Source organism: Aphis gossypii, chromosome X, assembly GCF_020184175.1.
Source record: "Aphis gossypii isolate Hap1 chromosome X, ASM2018417v2, whole genome shotgun sequence".
Classification (NCBI taxonomy): Eukaryota; Metazoa; Arthropoda; class Insecta; order Hemiptera; family Aphididae; genus Aphis; species Aphis gossypii.
The window spans coordinates 50,639,475-50,655,611 of NC_065533.1; the positions used below are offsets into that span (position 1 = coordinate 50,639,475).

Consider the following 16,137-nt stretch of genomic DNA (forward strand, 5'->3'; position numbering starts at 1 on the left):
TACAAGCACGGTTAAATATAAGTTACTAATTAAGTTAATAATTATCATTAATATTTAATCATTATTTAGGTATTCTGAATAAGTTTCATAGTCGGTATCAATAGCTATTTACAGCTTATAATAAATTAGTCAAAATATTTGAAATACAAATTATATTAAGTACTTATATAAAACTATATAGATCAGTAATAATATACACGTTATACGTAAATAGATAGAACAAGTTGAAAGTTGTAACTTTGTAAGATATTTCTAATGTGTAAGTTTATTGTTTTTTGAATTCAAACAAAATACCTACAATAAAAATCGATTTAGGAAAATTCATTAGGTAAAAATATCGATCTATACTCTTCATTTGAACATCCGATTTCGTCAAAATTTTAAACTCAATCAGTTCAAACGCTTATTTAAAATTAAAATTATGTTTTACCTTTTGAATGAATAAAACTTAAATATTTTTTGTGAAATCGTGTAACATAATATTAAACTTATTTATTATCTACCTCCTACTGGCTACTTCGCTTTATCTATATTTTATTATAAAATTAATAATGTGTTGAAAACATTATACCTGGCGCCATCCGGGCCACATAGGTACATTTTGGCTCAATCAACATTTTTACTGAGCCATCCATTAAATCCCTGCAGTTAAACGTTTACGATGTTCAATCGTAAACATTTTTTTCTTATTTCACCTACCGATTTCTTTGTACGGGTAAGTAGGTATTTTTCATATTATAAAAAGCCCTTCGACAATAACAACTACTACTGTGTGTTTATAAATAATTATAATAATCATATTATGTGCTGTACGAGGTCCGAGGAGGTAAGGTGGCAGAGACGACGACGACGACGGCGAGCTAGCGGCGACCGAGAACACGAAAACAGGACAGGTCGACAGTTGGCCGTGTTTCGTTGGAGGTAGATTGCACGCACGCACGGACGACGACGACGACGACGACGTTCCGTTCGCAACGACGGAGTCGTGCATCTTTTACGTCATGTTGGTACGCCGCGTCACAACGGACGCGGACGCAGCTGCTGTACACTACTTACGCAGACTCGGACGCCGTCGACGCCGATCGATCCGCAGGAAGCCGACGCCTGCCCGAACGTCGTGCCAACGGTACGCCCTGCATTACATTAAACGGCCAATAACGCCATCGCTCGGCGTCCGACGTACACACCACTCTCGTCTCCCACTCACTCCCACCGATCGTTCGGTTTTGTCGCGTTTCCGTTCTTCCCGTGTTCGACGGACGACGACGACGACGATCGATCATCAATCGTTCTAGAGATTGCGTGACCGCGTCTCTCATCCGTCGATTTTCACGTTCGCGTGCAGTCCTCTGCACGCCCGCCATTGTCAACAAACGTCCGCGATCCGGTCTGTACCGAACGTCCGGTCCGGCTACCGTCAACACACATATGTCGCTGTCGTAACGCGTCGTGGTGGCAATCACTCCGGGACAGAACAACATCGCCATGGCGGCAGTCGTCGAGATTAAACCCAACTTCGTGAAAAGCGTCTCCTGGTAAGCTATATCGCGTTCCGTTTCTCTCGAGATTTTGTTTTCTGCAAAGTCCGTGTTTTTACCGCACGAAACGTTCTAAACGTCCATCGAAGTGTGTCGGTGTTGTCAACGAGTGTTTGTGTACACGGCGTTGTTCATAGTACAACTACTGTCTTGACCTTTTTTTCTTCTCCTAATAACCGCTACCTACTCTAACAATACTAAAATATTATATTGCTTACAATTTATTTATACAATTAATATCCAAAAGATAATTAACTTTATTATAATACATAATATTATAATTATCTTATTATGTAGGATACTAAACAGTACCTAATACTTTTTGATTTCTAATTAAAGGAAATCACAATACTAAAAACAAGTTTGCTTAGATTTTAAGTATGTCATTGTCTAAGAAATATGGCATGGCTTTCACACTTGCACACTAATTATTCAATGAGATACAGACGTTTGAAAATATGTATGTAACGTCATAGAGCCTAAGTCAGAATAGCGGCATATGTTTTACGTCTAAAGTGTTAAGATTAACGTAATGATTTCAATCGTTAAATATAATATTAAAAAAAAAAAAATGTTTATGTAACCTTAAGTGTTTTTCGAGGTGTTTTTTTTTGTGTTTATAACACTGATGTAATTATAATTTAGATATACTTTCTAATTTTTTCATTGTAGATAAAACTAATATTGTACATTTTGTAAAATTTGGTTCATTCATTTTACTAAATTATAATTTATAATATTTATGCAACAACAAAATATATTCAATTTTAAATCATACCATCGTCTTAAGCATAGAAATATACTTAGGATAATGAAAAATAATACTATTTTAAGTTATTAAAATCATGTTTTTACGCTTATAACATGTGTGGCTGCTCAGTCATCAGCTCATGGCTATCACATGGCTATTCATCAATTTTCATTATCTCATTGAATAATCATTTTTTTAACTTTGAATTTTTACCAAAACATTTTTCATTGTGTTGACTACAATAATACATCAATAAACTTAAAATTGAAAAAGAAAAATTAGTGTTGTGATGTCCTTTAGAAGAATGCCATTCTCAAATGTGTTGTGTCTTCATGTTACTAACTCATAGTATAATATAATTCATATTATGCATTAAAATTATATAATACTACTATACTACAATATACTTTCAGAAATTACAGTTTTGTATTATTTGCTTAATATTAGAATGAATGGAGCTATTAATTTTGAAACTTGGAGTAAGGAACATAATCTTTAGCTGTATTCTCTTCATAGATTTTTATATTTTAGTTATAAACTTATAACTTACTTAAAAATTAAAATATGTTACCTAATAAGTCAACAAGTTAATTTACTGAATTATTAAAGATGACAATGCAAAATTCAAAAGTCCTCTTTAAAAGAAAGGAATTTAATTAATTGATAATAATAAATTGTAAATAACAATGATATTATTTTATTTATGATAATAATTATGTACATAATATTATCACGTATCATTTTTATATCCATATCTACATTAATGATAGTAAATTAGTATGAATATTATAAATTTATCTTTAGATAAAACTTCTTACTGTTTAACATTTACTTGGTTCACAAATAAATACAATTGTATTGAATTTTTAAATCTGATGTAAAATATTTATACCAGCTAATATACCTTGTATCAAATGTTTTGATATAGAAGGATCAATGTTTTCCATTCTTATCTTGTATAACTAAAATTAATTTGCATGATTACATTACTTAATGGTATTTTTAATTTTAACACTACTAGAAATCTTTGGTAATCTAAATTATATATAAATCATCTTTGTCATAAATTGGTGGTTAATAGGTATCTAATATATACTATGCCGTGACATGATCAGTGCCAGGTGGCAAGAATCATTTTTAGCACCCCCACCCATACTATAAAATATTTTTATACTTAAATGGAGTCTAAATTAATCGAGGAGAAAAAGAAATATATTAGATTTACTATTTACCTTTTTTAAATATAGGTATGTTTTTTTGTATATTGTATTGACAAAAGTAGTAGTAGTAATAATTATTATACATTTTACGCGACTTGCCAAGTTGAACTATAAAAATTTACCAAATCTGTATAATCTGTATGCTACTAGAAAGATAATGGTTTCAAAATATAATCATACAACTCGTTCCAGTCAACATTTGTTTATTTCATTACATAAATTTTAACAACTATCAAGTAACAATAATTATATAGTATATTATTGTTAATTACGATCAATGACATTGTCATTTTTGAAAAAAGTTAATACCAAGACTAAAAATAAAAACAAATTATATCCTTAGTGTCTTAACTTTTGAAATGCAATTTCATTGTCATTTGCTAGTGAAAATTATGAATCATCAAAGTGATAAGTGAACATTATTTTTCAATCAGTAGGATGATTGCCGATCAATTAGTATGGATAACTTTTAGTAATTTTACTTAGATTATAAAAAAGCTGTTGTCGCCCTTAGTGGTTATGGCACCCGGTGCACAGGCACCTGTCATAAACCCCTTGGTACGATCTTTAATATATTTAACTAAAACAAGAATTTAATTAATCTCAAGAACTTAAGTACATATCAGATATATTTTTCAAAATATCTATCTACAGTTAGTTGTTATTATGTTATAAAAAAATAGTTTAATGATAACTTATGAAAATAAGAATTTATTATTTCTAATACAGTACTCTGTTTATTATTTTAGTTTTATTAATGATTTATCATACCGGGAAGCTGTTGAGAATTCTGTGAATTATAATACAAGATTATGTATTGAACGACGATTAAGAATGCCATTTTTAGATACTCAAACAGGTACTTATAAAATAATATAGTATATGGTTTTATAATCATTCTGTTAAAAATGTTTATTATTCATTCAATCTATTTTAATTATGATACTTATTTATTAGGTGTTGCTCAAACACATTCAAGTCTATTAATGCTGGAACGACAACGTATGCCCGGGTTAAGTAATGGTCAAGTTTATACATATCCTTCCAAAAGATGGAAGAAGAAAAGAAGACAATATTTGTTAAATACCTGCAATACCAGTTCTGTAAATTCCTCTGTATTCAATTCTGGAAGACGTAAAGAATCTGGTTAGTCAATATTACCCATATTAATTTTATTTGTGAAATAATGTGTAATGTAATGTGATAAATTATTTACCATCTTTAATTATTTTAATTAAAAGGTTTAGCAAGTGGTGGTGATTCTGGAGATGGAACTAATTCATTTAATATTGATTTGCATACTGGGGATAGTCAAAATGCAATTTCAAACAATGAAGATAGTAAAGATAGCCTTGGAACAAATACTATAGTATCAAAAGATGATCAGACTAACCAAAACAGTTCAAACACTAAAGTATCTTCAGTAAGTATAAAAAAAATTTGTCCTAGATTATGATAGTAAATAATTTAGAAAATCAGGAAGAAACTCATTTTTTATTGACAATATTATTTCTGTGTTTAAGGAATGGTATTATGATGAATTTGAAATGCAAGAAATCGAAGGATTTGAAGAACCTGATGCAGATTCAGATTATGATTATGAAGAAAGTTACACTAAACGAAAAAGACGAAAAGGCGGAAAGCCTGGTCGTAACAGTACGAATAATGAAAGTACAAGTGGTCGCCGCAGTACAAAAGTAATATAATATTAATAATTGACAATAAGTAAATATTAATAGTATAAAATATATTATATGAAATGAGTAACTGTTAGGTAAACTTAACAAAAAATATCAACTTTTCCAATTTTATCATAATAAAAAATAATTCAACTTAAACATTTATGAAAAGTATTAATAAAATATTTTCATTTATGAAAAAACTTAAGTATTAAAGTTACCTTTACTTGAGAGTTAATTAACTTCCACTTATTTGTAAATATTCATTGACCATATTTATTTTGTATCCATCCATCTAACTTAGTTATGTTATGAGTTTTATTTTATAGTATTCCTGCAATGTGTTACCAAACAAAACATTTTTTTGTCTATTTTAAAATAAAAAAGGGTAGTCAAGTGTTTAATTCTTTACTGAATAGTAGATATTGAGTGTCTTTGACATAGAGTAGGTCACTATGTGTTAAATTTTAATGTAATAATATGTAACATTGTATGACGGATGCAAAAAACGATTCTAAAAGGAGATGATTTGTCAGCCTAGGCTATTAGGTTGTTTTGTTTTGTAATACTGAGTACCTCAAAATTAAATCATGTACAGGAAATGACAATTTAAACAACTGGTGTATGTTTCAAATTTCTACGACTAGTCATTTTGAACTATAAAAAAAATCTTAAATTATTTGATAGTAAATCGTTACCTACTTTACTCGTGCATTTTGAAATTCGTAAAAATTTAAACTTAACATTAGTTGGCCAAAGCTCAACTACTTTTATAATTATTATAAGCCCAACTTATGGAAAATCTTATATTAAATTTTTAACTAGGTACTAATAAATACAAAAAAAATTATGAATTTTCAACTACAAAATTGCTTGTAAATGTTGCAATTTTTAATTTTTTTTATCAACGTTATAAAAAAAAACTTAGAAAAATTTCATTTATTTATAAATAGCTCAAAAAGCAATAATATTTTGAAAATGTAACTGTATATAGATAACAGTATAACACTATTATAAACATTTGGTGAAAATTTTCATTTTTTTGAAAACTACTGGAAAATTCTTACTTTGACCTTTATAGTGTACCAAAAATATTTACTTTGACATCGGAGACCACTTCTGAAGTTTTAAATTGAAACATTATTTCAACAAGTTATGGTGTATACACACACAATAAAAAAAAAACATTGTAAAATCAATACATTCCTCACTCCATTCAGAATCTAAAACTATAATGTTTAAATTCTTTTTTTAGCAAACCTAACCTAACCTAACCAGATGTATGAAGGGACTTGTATCAAACTTGAATAAAATGACAAAAATATTTAGTAATTTGTTCCAAGTATTTTTATTTTGTTAAAAAAATTATTTTCTCCATACACACTCAGTAGTCTAAATTGTTGATTTGCAAAAATTTTAAATATTACTTTAAAAATTATTATGATTTCTATGCATTTACATGTTCATAATTTAGCTTTGAATAGAATAAAATGATTATTGTTTTAATAGTTAGTTATTACAAGTAGAGAACAGCTGCATACGAACTCAGTCCCAGTAAAATCTTTTATGACAAATTGAGCCCAGTGAAATTTTAGGAACAAAACTAATTGAGTCTATGTTTTAAGACTGAGTCCCGTCAAATAAAAAAAAAAAATTCTACAGGTATGGTTAAAAATGTGTGAGATAAGCATTGTATATATTCAAATCTAGTTATTGTGTTTAATTGCAACAGCTGCATTTGATGTTAAATTTCTTTTTCTTTTATATAATTTCTTGTATGTTTTAATATTTTGATCTTTTTCTTTTTCTAATTTTTATATACGTTGATTTTATATTTTACTCAAAATAATTCTCGGACTCAATTTGTATACTATTAGTTTCCTAACCCCAGACTCAATTAGCATATATCCCGTTTATACCCGGGACTCAATTACCATATTTTTTTCTCTTTAGGTATAGGGACTCAATTAGCATATTATTTTTTTCCCTTCGGGTGTAGAGATTCAATTAGTATACAGCGAAGGGAACAGATTTATATTTATCATATTACTTAAGCTATTTAAAATATTCTCAATTTAAATGATTTTTTTTCTATATATTTTCAAATGTATAGTACTTTCCTTTAATTTTTACTTATATATTGAATACAATTATGTTATATCATGTTTTGATATTAATCAAAATAATTTGATCAATTAATAATTTAACAATTATAAATAAATATAAATTGTATTTTAATTTTGACAAAATGGCATGATCAATTGTTAATATTTTAAACTTTTTGTTATTATAAAGGGTTCAACATCTGGAAGAGGAAGAAAGAAAGGAATGAGTGGTTTCATTGATCTTCAAGATCCTGATAAACCATATGCATGCGACCGTAAGTACATTTTTGCATTTGTGTTATATTTGGTTAATGCTATTTAAGTCATTTTTATTACCTATTGTGGTTTTAACATTTTTTATAGTCGTGCACAAACTTTACCATAACCTAAATATTAACTTGCAATAAATTATTGCATTTATTTTTACCCTAATTATTTCAATTATGTCAAATGAGCATACTATACCATAATGCATGTGTGTTAGTAAAGCACAATGAGGTGGTATTATTCATACAAATATGATACATACTTTTATTTTAGGCAGGTATAATAAAATAAGAACTTGAATTTATTGTAACTTTAAACTAAGAATTATTATTAAAATTTCTAACTAAAAAGATTTTAAATATTAGTCTTAAGGGTCTAAAAGTTCATAAACAAGTTTTTATAGTTATTATCCTTAACAGTATTTTGGGCTGAGCAATAAAAAAAAAGAGTTAAAAATTTATTTTTTAGAAATGTTACATTTATTTTATAAACATTTCATTCTTTTTACTTAAATATGGTGTTTTATTTATGTAAAAATATTTCTTTCCTTAATTTATTTTAAAGACTTATTATTTTATATCTACTTGGATTTTTTTTTTATGATTTTGTAATTTGTATTGCGGTTGTCACGCCGTGTTAGTACTCTAGTTTAACTTGTTTGCGTTTGAGTGTTTTTGTTTGTCGTGACCATTATTCCGGCTGTATGAGGGTGTTAGCGTATGCTAATGTTTCAGTATGTGGAGCTCGTTACAAGACTCGACCTGGTCTTACTTATCATTACACTCATTCACACAAGGAAAAACCTGCTGCCAATATACCTGTAGCAGATGAAGAGGCCAGCCAAGAGAGTGGTTTAGTATCAACCCCTGTGTCTCCACAAACACAACAGTCTCAACCATTTGAACAACAACAAACTACAACAGGTTGGAGCAAATTCCAGGACAGTTATGTCACCTTCCTTAATGCCCCTGGTAATCACTAAATCGCTTAAAATTAAAACATTCTTCTGGCTGCACGCTCTTTAGCCCTGGCTTTTGTTATACTATTTTTCTTATTGATTTAAAAAAAAAATTAATATAATCAAAACATCTAAAAAAAATTGTCGATGTTGAAATCTGATTAGAATCAAATAATTTTTACCGCATTTTCTTTATTATCTTTAACATAAAATTGTTTTTTTAATTTAAACTATTAAATCAGACTATAGAGAAAGTATAAACAACTGAATTAATAAAAAACACTAAAATATTTTTTAAAGATTTTTATTCTAAAGTCGCATCTAGACCAAAGATACGTTTGTCTGGAATAATTTTTGCAAGATTGTTGCAGACATTCAATTATGTTATAGTTTAGAGGAACTCAAAAACATGATTATGACCATGTCAAATATATATGTTTACAACAAATGTATCCTAGGTTAGTCTAGGTTGCAACTTAAGCCAATCAAACTATGTAATTGGTAAATTTATTAATTGTATATAAAAGTGTAATGTTAAAATTTCATAAAATTTTATTTATTTTGCAAAAGTAATTTAAAAAATGGTTTATTTTTACTATGATAGGAAATATTTAACATTATAAATATAAATAGGTTGTTTAAACTATTATTGTTAGAAGTTTTAAAATATTTGAAGTTAATATGTTAGATTGAACAAACTAACCAATTTTTTTTTAATCTGTTTGCATGAATATTACATTCATATCCATACAAGACAAGTGTTAATTGAATTTAAAAAATTGCTATTTTAATTAATAGTTGTATAAATAAATTACTAATTAGTAGTTTTTCATTAATTATTGATCTTATTTAAGTAATATTTTGATCAAATTTTTTATTTTAATGTACTTGGACTTATGTTTTCAGTTTAGATTCATTTATTTATTTTTCAATGTTAAATTTTCTAATTATTTGATTATTCAATGATAATAGAATATTTAATAATAATGGTTTAATTTTTTTCTATCTTAAGAGGAGAGTTTTAGTAGAAACTGTTAGTACCTAAACGGTACATGAAGCAATAAAAAAAAAATTTATTCTTTAAAGGATGCTACACTTGCATTTATTGTTTTTGTTGTATAAATGCATAACATAGCAAATCCATGATTAGCAGTTCACATTTTGCTTTGTTAGTTATTAATAATATTAAAGTGAATTGACTTATTATGAAACTTAATGATAACAATTTTATCTGTGTTTAAATGTAGGTTTTTATGATGTTTTGATTTTTTAGTGACTTACTAAAAAAAGTATGCAGTTTATAAATGCTCATAACTTGCTCAAAAGCAGAATTATCATAAAAAAACTGACATACTAACACCGATAATATTTTTGTCTTCAAGTTTTAAATAACAATATAATAAATTAATTCACACTGATATCAAAAAATATTAATATATTTTTGATATAAAATATAAACATGAATTGCTACACTGAGTTTGCTATGTTACAAATTTATTTGATGAATACAGCGAAGTGGGTTGAACTTCATATTAAAATGTTTTAATTTAAGTAGAATTAAAATTAATTTTCAATGAACAAATTATATCCGAATGTTAACTCAAATATCTACTATTCACCGAATAATCTCAAAATTGCAAGTGTATTATTAGTTTTTTCTAATTTTTTTTTTTTTTTAATTACCTAAAAATTTATAATTTTTTTATAAACCAATTTTCATAAATTGAAATAAAATAAAATATTTTATGCTTTTTGCTTTGCATGCAATAACTCTCTTAGTTGTTTACCAGTGGGTTTCCTTTCTATTCATATTGTTTATGTTATGCAATCTGAGTATAGATCATAGTCCAATACTCGTTTTAAGTGATTAGCCCTTATGAGTGTCACAATTATTTTCTATTGAATTTGTATTTAGTAAATTATTATAAAAAGTTTTTGCTTACAATGAATATAGACTTCTTGAGCATTGTAATAACAGTATTGCATTTCTATTAGTAGTGTGAAGTAAATTAAGGCCATAAGTTTGAAGCTGGATTTTATTGAGTCTTTATCCACTTTGTATTTATAAATTAAATACCACCTTGAAATTTTACTGCATGTGAATGCTATTAAATGCATTAAACTGTAATGTTGACATACTTAATTAAAATTTTTAATTGCTTAAGATTTGATGTTGAATTTTAAAATAATATTCAGTTATTTTTTAGTTTAATTTAAAACAACGTATAAAAGTTCAATGGTACTAATTATGTTACCTGAACTAAATAGTAAATAATTATATTGAATCCCATAATAATACCACCTATTTTTCAATATATATATATATTATTATTTTTTGATTGGCTTTATAGTTCAACAAACTCAAGTATGACTTGCTTTTAAATTTATTTTTAGTTGTATTTTATATGACTACTATATATTTATGAATATTGTATTATCCAAACACTTAATTTGTGGACTATTATTGGTATTTATAAGTATTAAATTAAATCTAAGGCAATTAATATAATCATACACAGAAATAATGTAATTTAAATTTGGTAAGCGTTAGTCGTTTTATGCCACAAACAAAAAAGTTTAGAACTAGTATTTAATTTTTCTATGTAGTTTGTACTTTGTACTATGTTGTAATTTGTGCTTATTAACAACATAATCAACAGTATACATATTATGAGGGGTACATGGAAACTAGTAATATTAATGATGAACATAAAATATTATTAATTCATGTATTGTGTTCATTAAAAATATTTAGCAATATTGTTAAATTATTCCCAATACACATATTATTTTATATTATTATAACATTAAAGTTATTTGATTTATTTAATAATATATTGGGAAAATTTTAATGGTTTTTCAACATTTTATAGATTTAGGATGTTTTCCCTGTACCTCTCATTTATATGCAGAGCTGGGCATGAATTAAAATCAAAAAGACTTTAATACAAGTGTTAAGTGAACTTGTAATATTAAAGCCTCTTTGGTTATATGGATAAGGGGTTGTGATTTTAAGCTCCGTCTCTTCGAACCATCAATGTTTCGAAAAGTTATCGACTTTTAAAACGACAATGCTTTACCAGCGACTTTGATAATCCTTAGTAATGATTACAAATTGATTTAGGATTTAACTCATTATTTTAATCAAAATATTTCGTTGTCCGTTGATGATTGGTTTGTTTGTCTCATTAGTACAAATTGTTTTCAAATTTAAATCATGATTTGTCCCAGCTCTGTGTATGCATGTGTGGCGAGTGCATATGCGCTTGAATGTGACGTTAAACAAAAACATATATTTCATAATTAATTTTCAAGGAATAAAAATAAAATAAAGCCCCTCTTTTTGTTTGTTTTTGTTTGAAGGATAAGATGGAGGTGGCAGACGTCCCAAATGACAGAAAATATTATTTATGGGTTTAGTGGTGAAGGTCTGGGCCATACCTTGTGTACATCAATTTATGGCAACATTATCATTATAATAATGCTGGTGGCAGTGACTTAACCACGGTCCTTAAACCAAAATAATAACATCACAATAGCATAGAATACTCTAATAGCTATAATTTGTTTTATTTTGTTAAAATTAAATGTTTTTTTTTTTTATTTTATTTTTTGTGGACATCAGACATTCCTACTTATTTTAGTGAATTTTAACCCTATATTGTACTGAATTAAATCACTTAGTATAGATGTTTTGTATAAATATTTCCTTGTGTACTACTAAATAATTATTGCCTTATTATGAAACATGTTAAATCAGCATATAAATGCTTAATATGTAGCACATTATAAATTCAGTATTACACAAATAATCTGGGACAAATCATGAGCTTCCCTCCATTGTACAGTCAAATATGAATTTTAATTTATTATAATATATAGATAATTATGTAATTTATAATTGTGTAAATTCTAAAAAAAAAAAAAAAAAATTGTGATATTTTATAACTACACCAATCATTTAACTAGGCAGTTGACTTATTTATTTTCAATTTACAACATGATACATCTATTTATTATTTATTGGCAAGTTAGAAAATCATAATATAGTGAGTTCTTTAATAATGTTATCGTCGTTAGAGCATATGAGATGCTTAGTTTTTCATAAGAGTTAAAATGTTATAAAGTATATTATATTATTTATTTAGTACCGGAATTTTTTTTATTTTATTATGTTACATTATACTTGAATTCTTTGAAAATTTTTGTTGGTTCAACTTGAAACAATTAAAATTTAAAAATCTTTAATCGGAACTTAAGCAATAAAATTAATATATCTTATTGACTATTTATAAACATCTACAAGCAATTTTATATAATTTAAAGCAAACAAATGTGATTTTTATTTTTTTTTAAAGATGCAGACAAATCTGTTAAACACAAGTTTCCTTTTTAAATTGACTTATTCATAAAACAATTTCTTCTAATTTATAAAATAAAACATGAATATTTCCTAAATCCAAAAAATAAATTACTTGTTGTTTATTTAAACAATATTTGTTTTCTCTAGTTGGTTTTTTTACAATTTTATTTATTTTTGATTTAATCATTTCTGAAATTTATATTTACGTATTGAATAGTACAACTTTTGTCAAATTAATTTATAATTATCTAAATAATGAATTAAACTTATTACCTATAAAATATCTTAGGTATATTTTTTTTTTAATTATCATTTACTTCAGTCCAAATTATTAAAATTAAAAAAATATATATATACTTTAACTGTTGATAATACAAATATTTAAATGGGACCTATTTTTGCATACATTTTTGAATAATATGTACAGTCTATAAAGTAAAAATAAGTTTTAAAGTAAATATTTCATTTTATTGAAATATAATTTGCCAGACCTACATCATTAATATTATAAATTGTATTTTTATCAATTGGTCACATTTTATTTCAACAAGTGATTTTAATTCATCTATTTTTTATGAGAAAAAAACCAATCAATTATAATATAATTTAGATGAATGTTTGTGATTAAGAAACATAATTAATCAGTTTTATTTCTATATTTATAGTATATAATTAAATTTTTCATGTTACAATTTTTAGTTATTCAAATACTTTAACAGTAATTAAAATCATAAATATATTTATATATATACCACATCATAATATGTTTTTGTTTTTAACACAATTGTCTGCGTACCTGCTAGTAATTAATTTTGAGTAAACATATTTTATGAGTAATGAATATGAATTTATCATCAATTGTTTTTAAATAAATGAAATTATGTTTGGTCAATCATAATTCATTGAACAAAATCCATTTTTAAGATGACTCGTCGTAGGCTCAGAGTTTAATTTTCACTTTATTTTAAATAGTATATTCAAACTTGTGTAGTATAAAATAATTATTTCAAACACATATCTTTTTAGTTAAGATAAATAACTAAGTTTATTATCTTACATCATACAGTTGTCTTAAAATTGGAAATTGTCCCTTTGTGTTCAGTTCCGAGTTATTCTCTGATTATTTTAAGTCCATATAATTCATTAAGGCAAGGGTGCTGTATTATGGACATGTTTTGGGTTATGTATAACAAATTGTTTAATCTAAATAAACCATTAAGTTATAAATAATTATTGTTTTATTTTTTATAGTTATCCTTCTCTTTCTTCCTAAAGTGTCTAAATATTAAATATTATGTATTTTTTTTAGAATAATTATTTCATACTTATTAATGATTGTACTACAATTACAATAAATTAGTAATGAAATATTTTATTTGAATTTGTAATAAATTAAAGTTTTTAAACTTTAAACAGCAGTATGAAAACGTTAAACACCACTGTTGAAATATTTGTAATATTATATTTTCATTACTACATTAATTGTGTATATTGTGTATTAATATTTAAATAATATGTTGATTGATGACAGAGAAACGTGATAAAATAGCTTTATATTTATTTTGGTAGTTATATTTAGTATAGTTAAGTTTTTCAGCTGGTTTTATTTAGTCATAGTATTATATTATTATATTATATTATATTATATTATATTATATTATTGTTTTATTATTATTTTTATATAAATAATAATAAATTATAAGAGTAGGGAATAAAAATTAACTGTGCAAGTTGCAGTGCATCACACCTCTGGGAATAATTACTTCCCTACTACAAGACTATTTGAAGTATGCATTGTGATTTGTAGACCCAAATGCACGGTTTGGTCAAGGTACAATTGGACCGAATCAATGGTAATATGTTTCAGGTCCTTCAGGCAGCAACAATACTCCGGTGGCTTCTCCTGCTCCTCACTCAAAACGGGTTTCTGCTAGAATGTCAAATCACCAAAACAATTCTCCGCTGGCGACATTGAACCCAAATGAAGCAGCCTCAAGCACTGCAAGTTCAACTTTTCCATCAACTACTACTCCAGCAAAAACATCACATAACAAAGCGGTTTCAAGAGAAGTAATAATTAATTGTATAAAATTTAAATATATATAAGTATTATAATTATTATTCTATTTTAGGGATATACTAAAAATAAATCTGGCAATAAATCTGCAAATCCATCACCATATTGTGATTTTTGTTTGGGCGATGAAGTATCAAATAAATCTGGTCAACCAGAAATATTGATTTCTTGTTCGGACTGTGGTCGTTCAGGTAAAAGTGACTTACATTTTATTTTGTTAAAATATATACTGAACTTTTTATATTTTGTAGGCCATCCAACATGTCTTCAATTTACCGCAAATATGATAATTTCTGTTGGAAAATATCGTTGGCAGTGCATCGAGTGCAAATGTTGTTCAATTTGTGGAACATCTGATAATGATGTAAGAATAATATTTTTATAATTAATAAAATTATTTTAAAAGCTAAAAAATTTTTTGTTCATTAATAGGATCAACTTTTGTTTTGTGACGATTGTGACCGTGGTTATCATGTATATTGCTTAACGCCACCACTTACATCACCACCTGAAGGTTGTTGGAGTTGTAAATTATGCATTAAAGAATTCCATTCAAAATAATGCCTAACTTAAGAAAAAACTTTTTTTATCTTATCAACCTTTGAGCTGTATAAATGTCATCTTGAATAGTTAACCAAATTATATTCCATAAGACGTGTTTACTAAATGTAATTGAGTTCAACCATTGATCACTAGATATTTAGGGTCAATCAGTATTATATAGTTTAAGTTTTTTTTTATTGTAATCATACTTTTTTATAATTTTATAATTGCCAAATTTGGTTTATATAAATGAGTTCAAATTATAATTTTTCCATCAATATGTTTTGAGTCTATTATTTTTATTATTATTTTTACTTTTTTTAAACCATTGTGTGTAATTTACTGTAATAAGTGATTTTTTTCAATATTGAATGATTAAATGTATTTGTTTCTACAGTTCATTTATTATTTATTTATTTTTATTCAACTATTAAAAGTAATCAATTTGATTGTATTTTCCATTTGTGATTAAGAATAAGACACAAAATACAAAACCTATATTTTTAATATTGTCATTATGTATAGGTGAAATGATGATCTTAATTAATAAATAATTAAAAGCAAATATAATTTCTGTTTAACTTGTTTGTATTAAATTACTATTGACAGTACATATAATAAGCATCTAATTATTTG

General features: G+C 26.1%; 1 protein-coding gene across 3 annotated transcripts; it reads left to right on the forward strand.

Annotated features, from left to right (window-relative positions):
* The first annotated feature begins 1,038 nt into the window (after positions 1-1,038).
* LOC114128391 (zinc finger protein ubi-d4) lies at positions 1,039-15,902 on the forward strand. 3 transcript variants are annotated; one of them, XM_027992902.2, is made up of 11 exons: positions 1,039-1,535; positions 4,259-4,368; positions 4,467-4,655; positions 4,751-4,932; positions 5,033-5,206; positions 7,484-7,568; positions 8,295-8,531; positions 14,749-14,951; positions 15,014-15,149; positions 15,210-15,322; positions 15,391-15,902. In XM_027992902.2, exons 1-11 carry the CDS (start codon positions 1,486-1,488, stop codon positions 15,517-15,519), a joined length of 1,608 nt encoding a protein of 535 aa, XP_027848703.2. In that variant the 5' UTR covers positions 1,039-1,485; the 3' UTR covers positions 15,520-15,902. The 3 variants fall into 3 exon arrangements, with proteins under 3 accessions (XP_027848703.2, XP_027848704.2, XP_027848705.2); XM_027992903.2 differs by having other exon boundaries at positions 1,040-1,535; positions 8,295-8,483; XM_027992904.2 differs by lacking the exon at positions 8,295-8,531 and having other exon boundaries at positions 1,041-1,535.
* The last annotated feature ends 235 nt before the right edge of the window (positions 15,903-16,137 follow it).

Coding starts and splice junctions, on each gene's coding strand:
- LOC114128391 (XM_027992902.2), top strand. CDS start 1,486: ATGGCGGCAGTCGTCGAGATTAAACCCAACTTCGTGAAAAGCGTCTCC. Junction 4,369..4,466: donor ATTTTTAGATACTCAAACAG/GTACTTATAAAA, acceptor CTTATTTATTAG/GTGTTGCTCAAACACATTCA. Junction 7,569..8,294: donor TAAACCATATGCATGCGACC/GTAAGTACATTT, acceptor CTAATGTTTCAG/TATGTGGAGCTCGTTACAAG.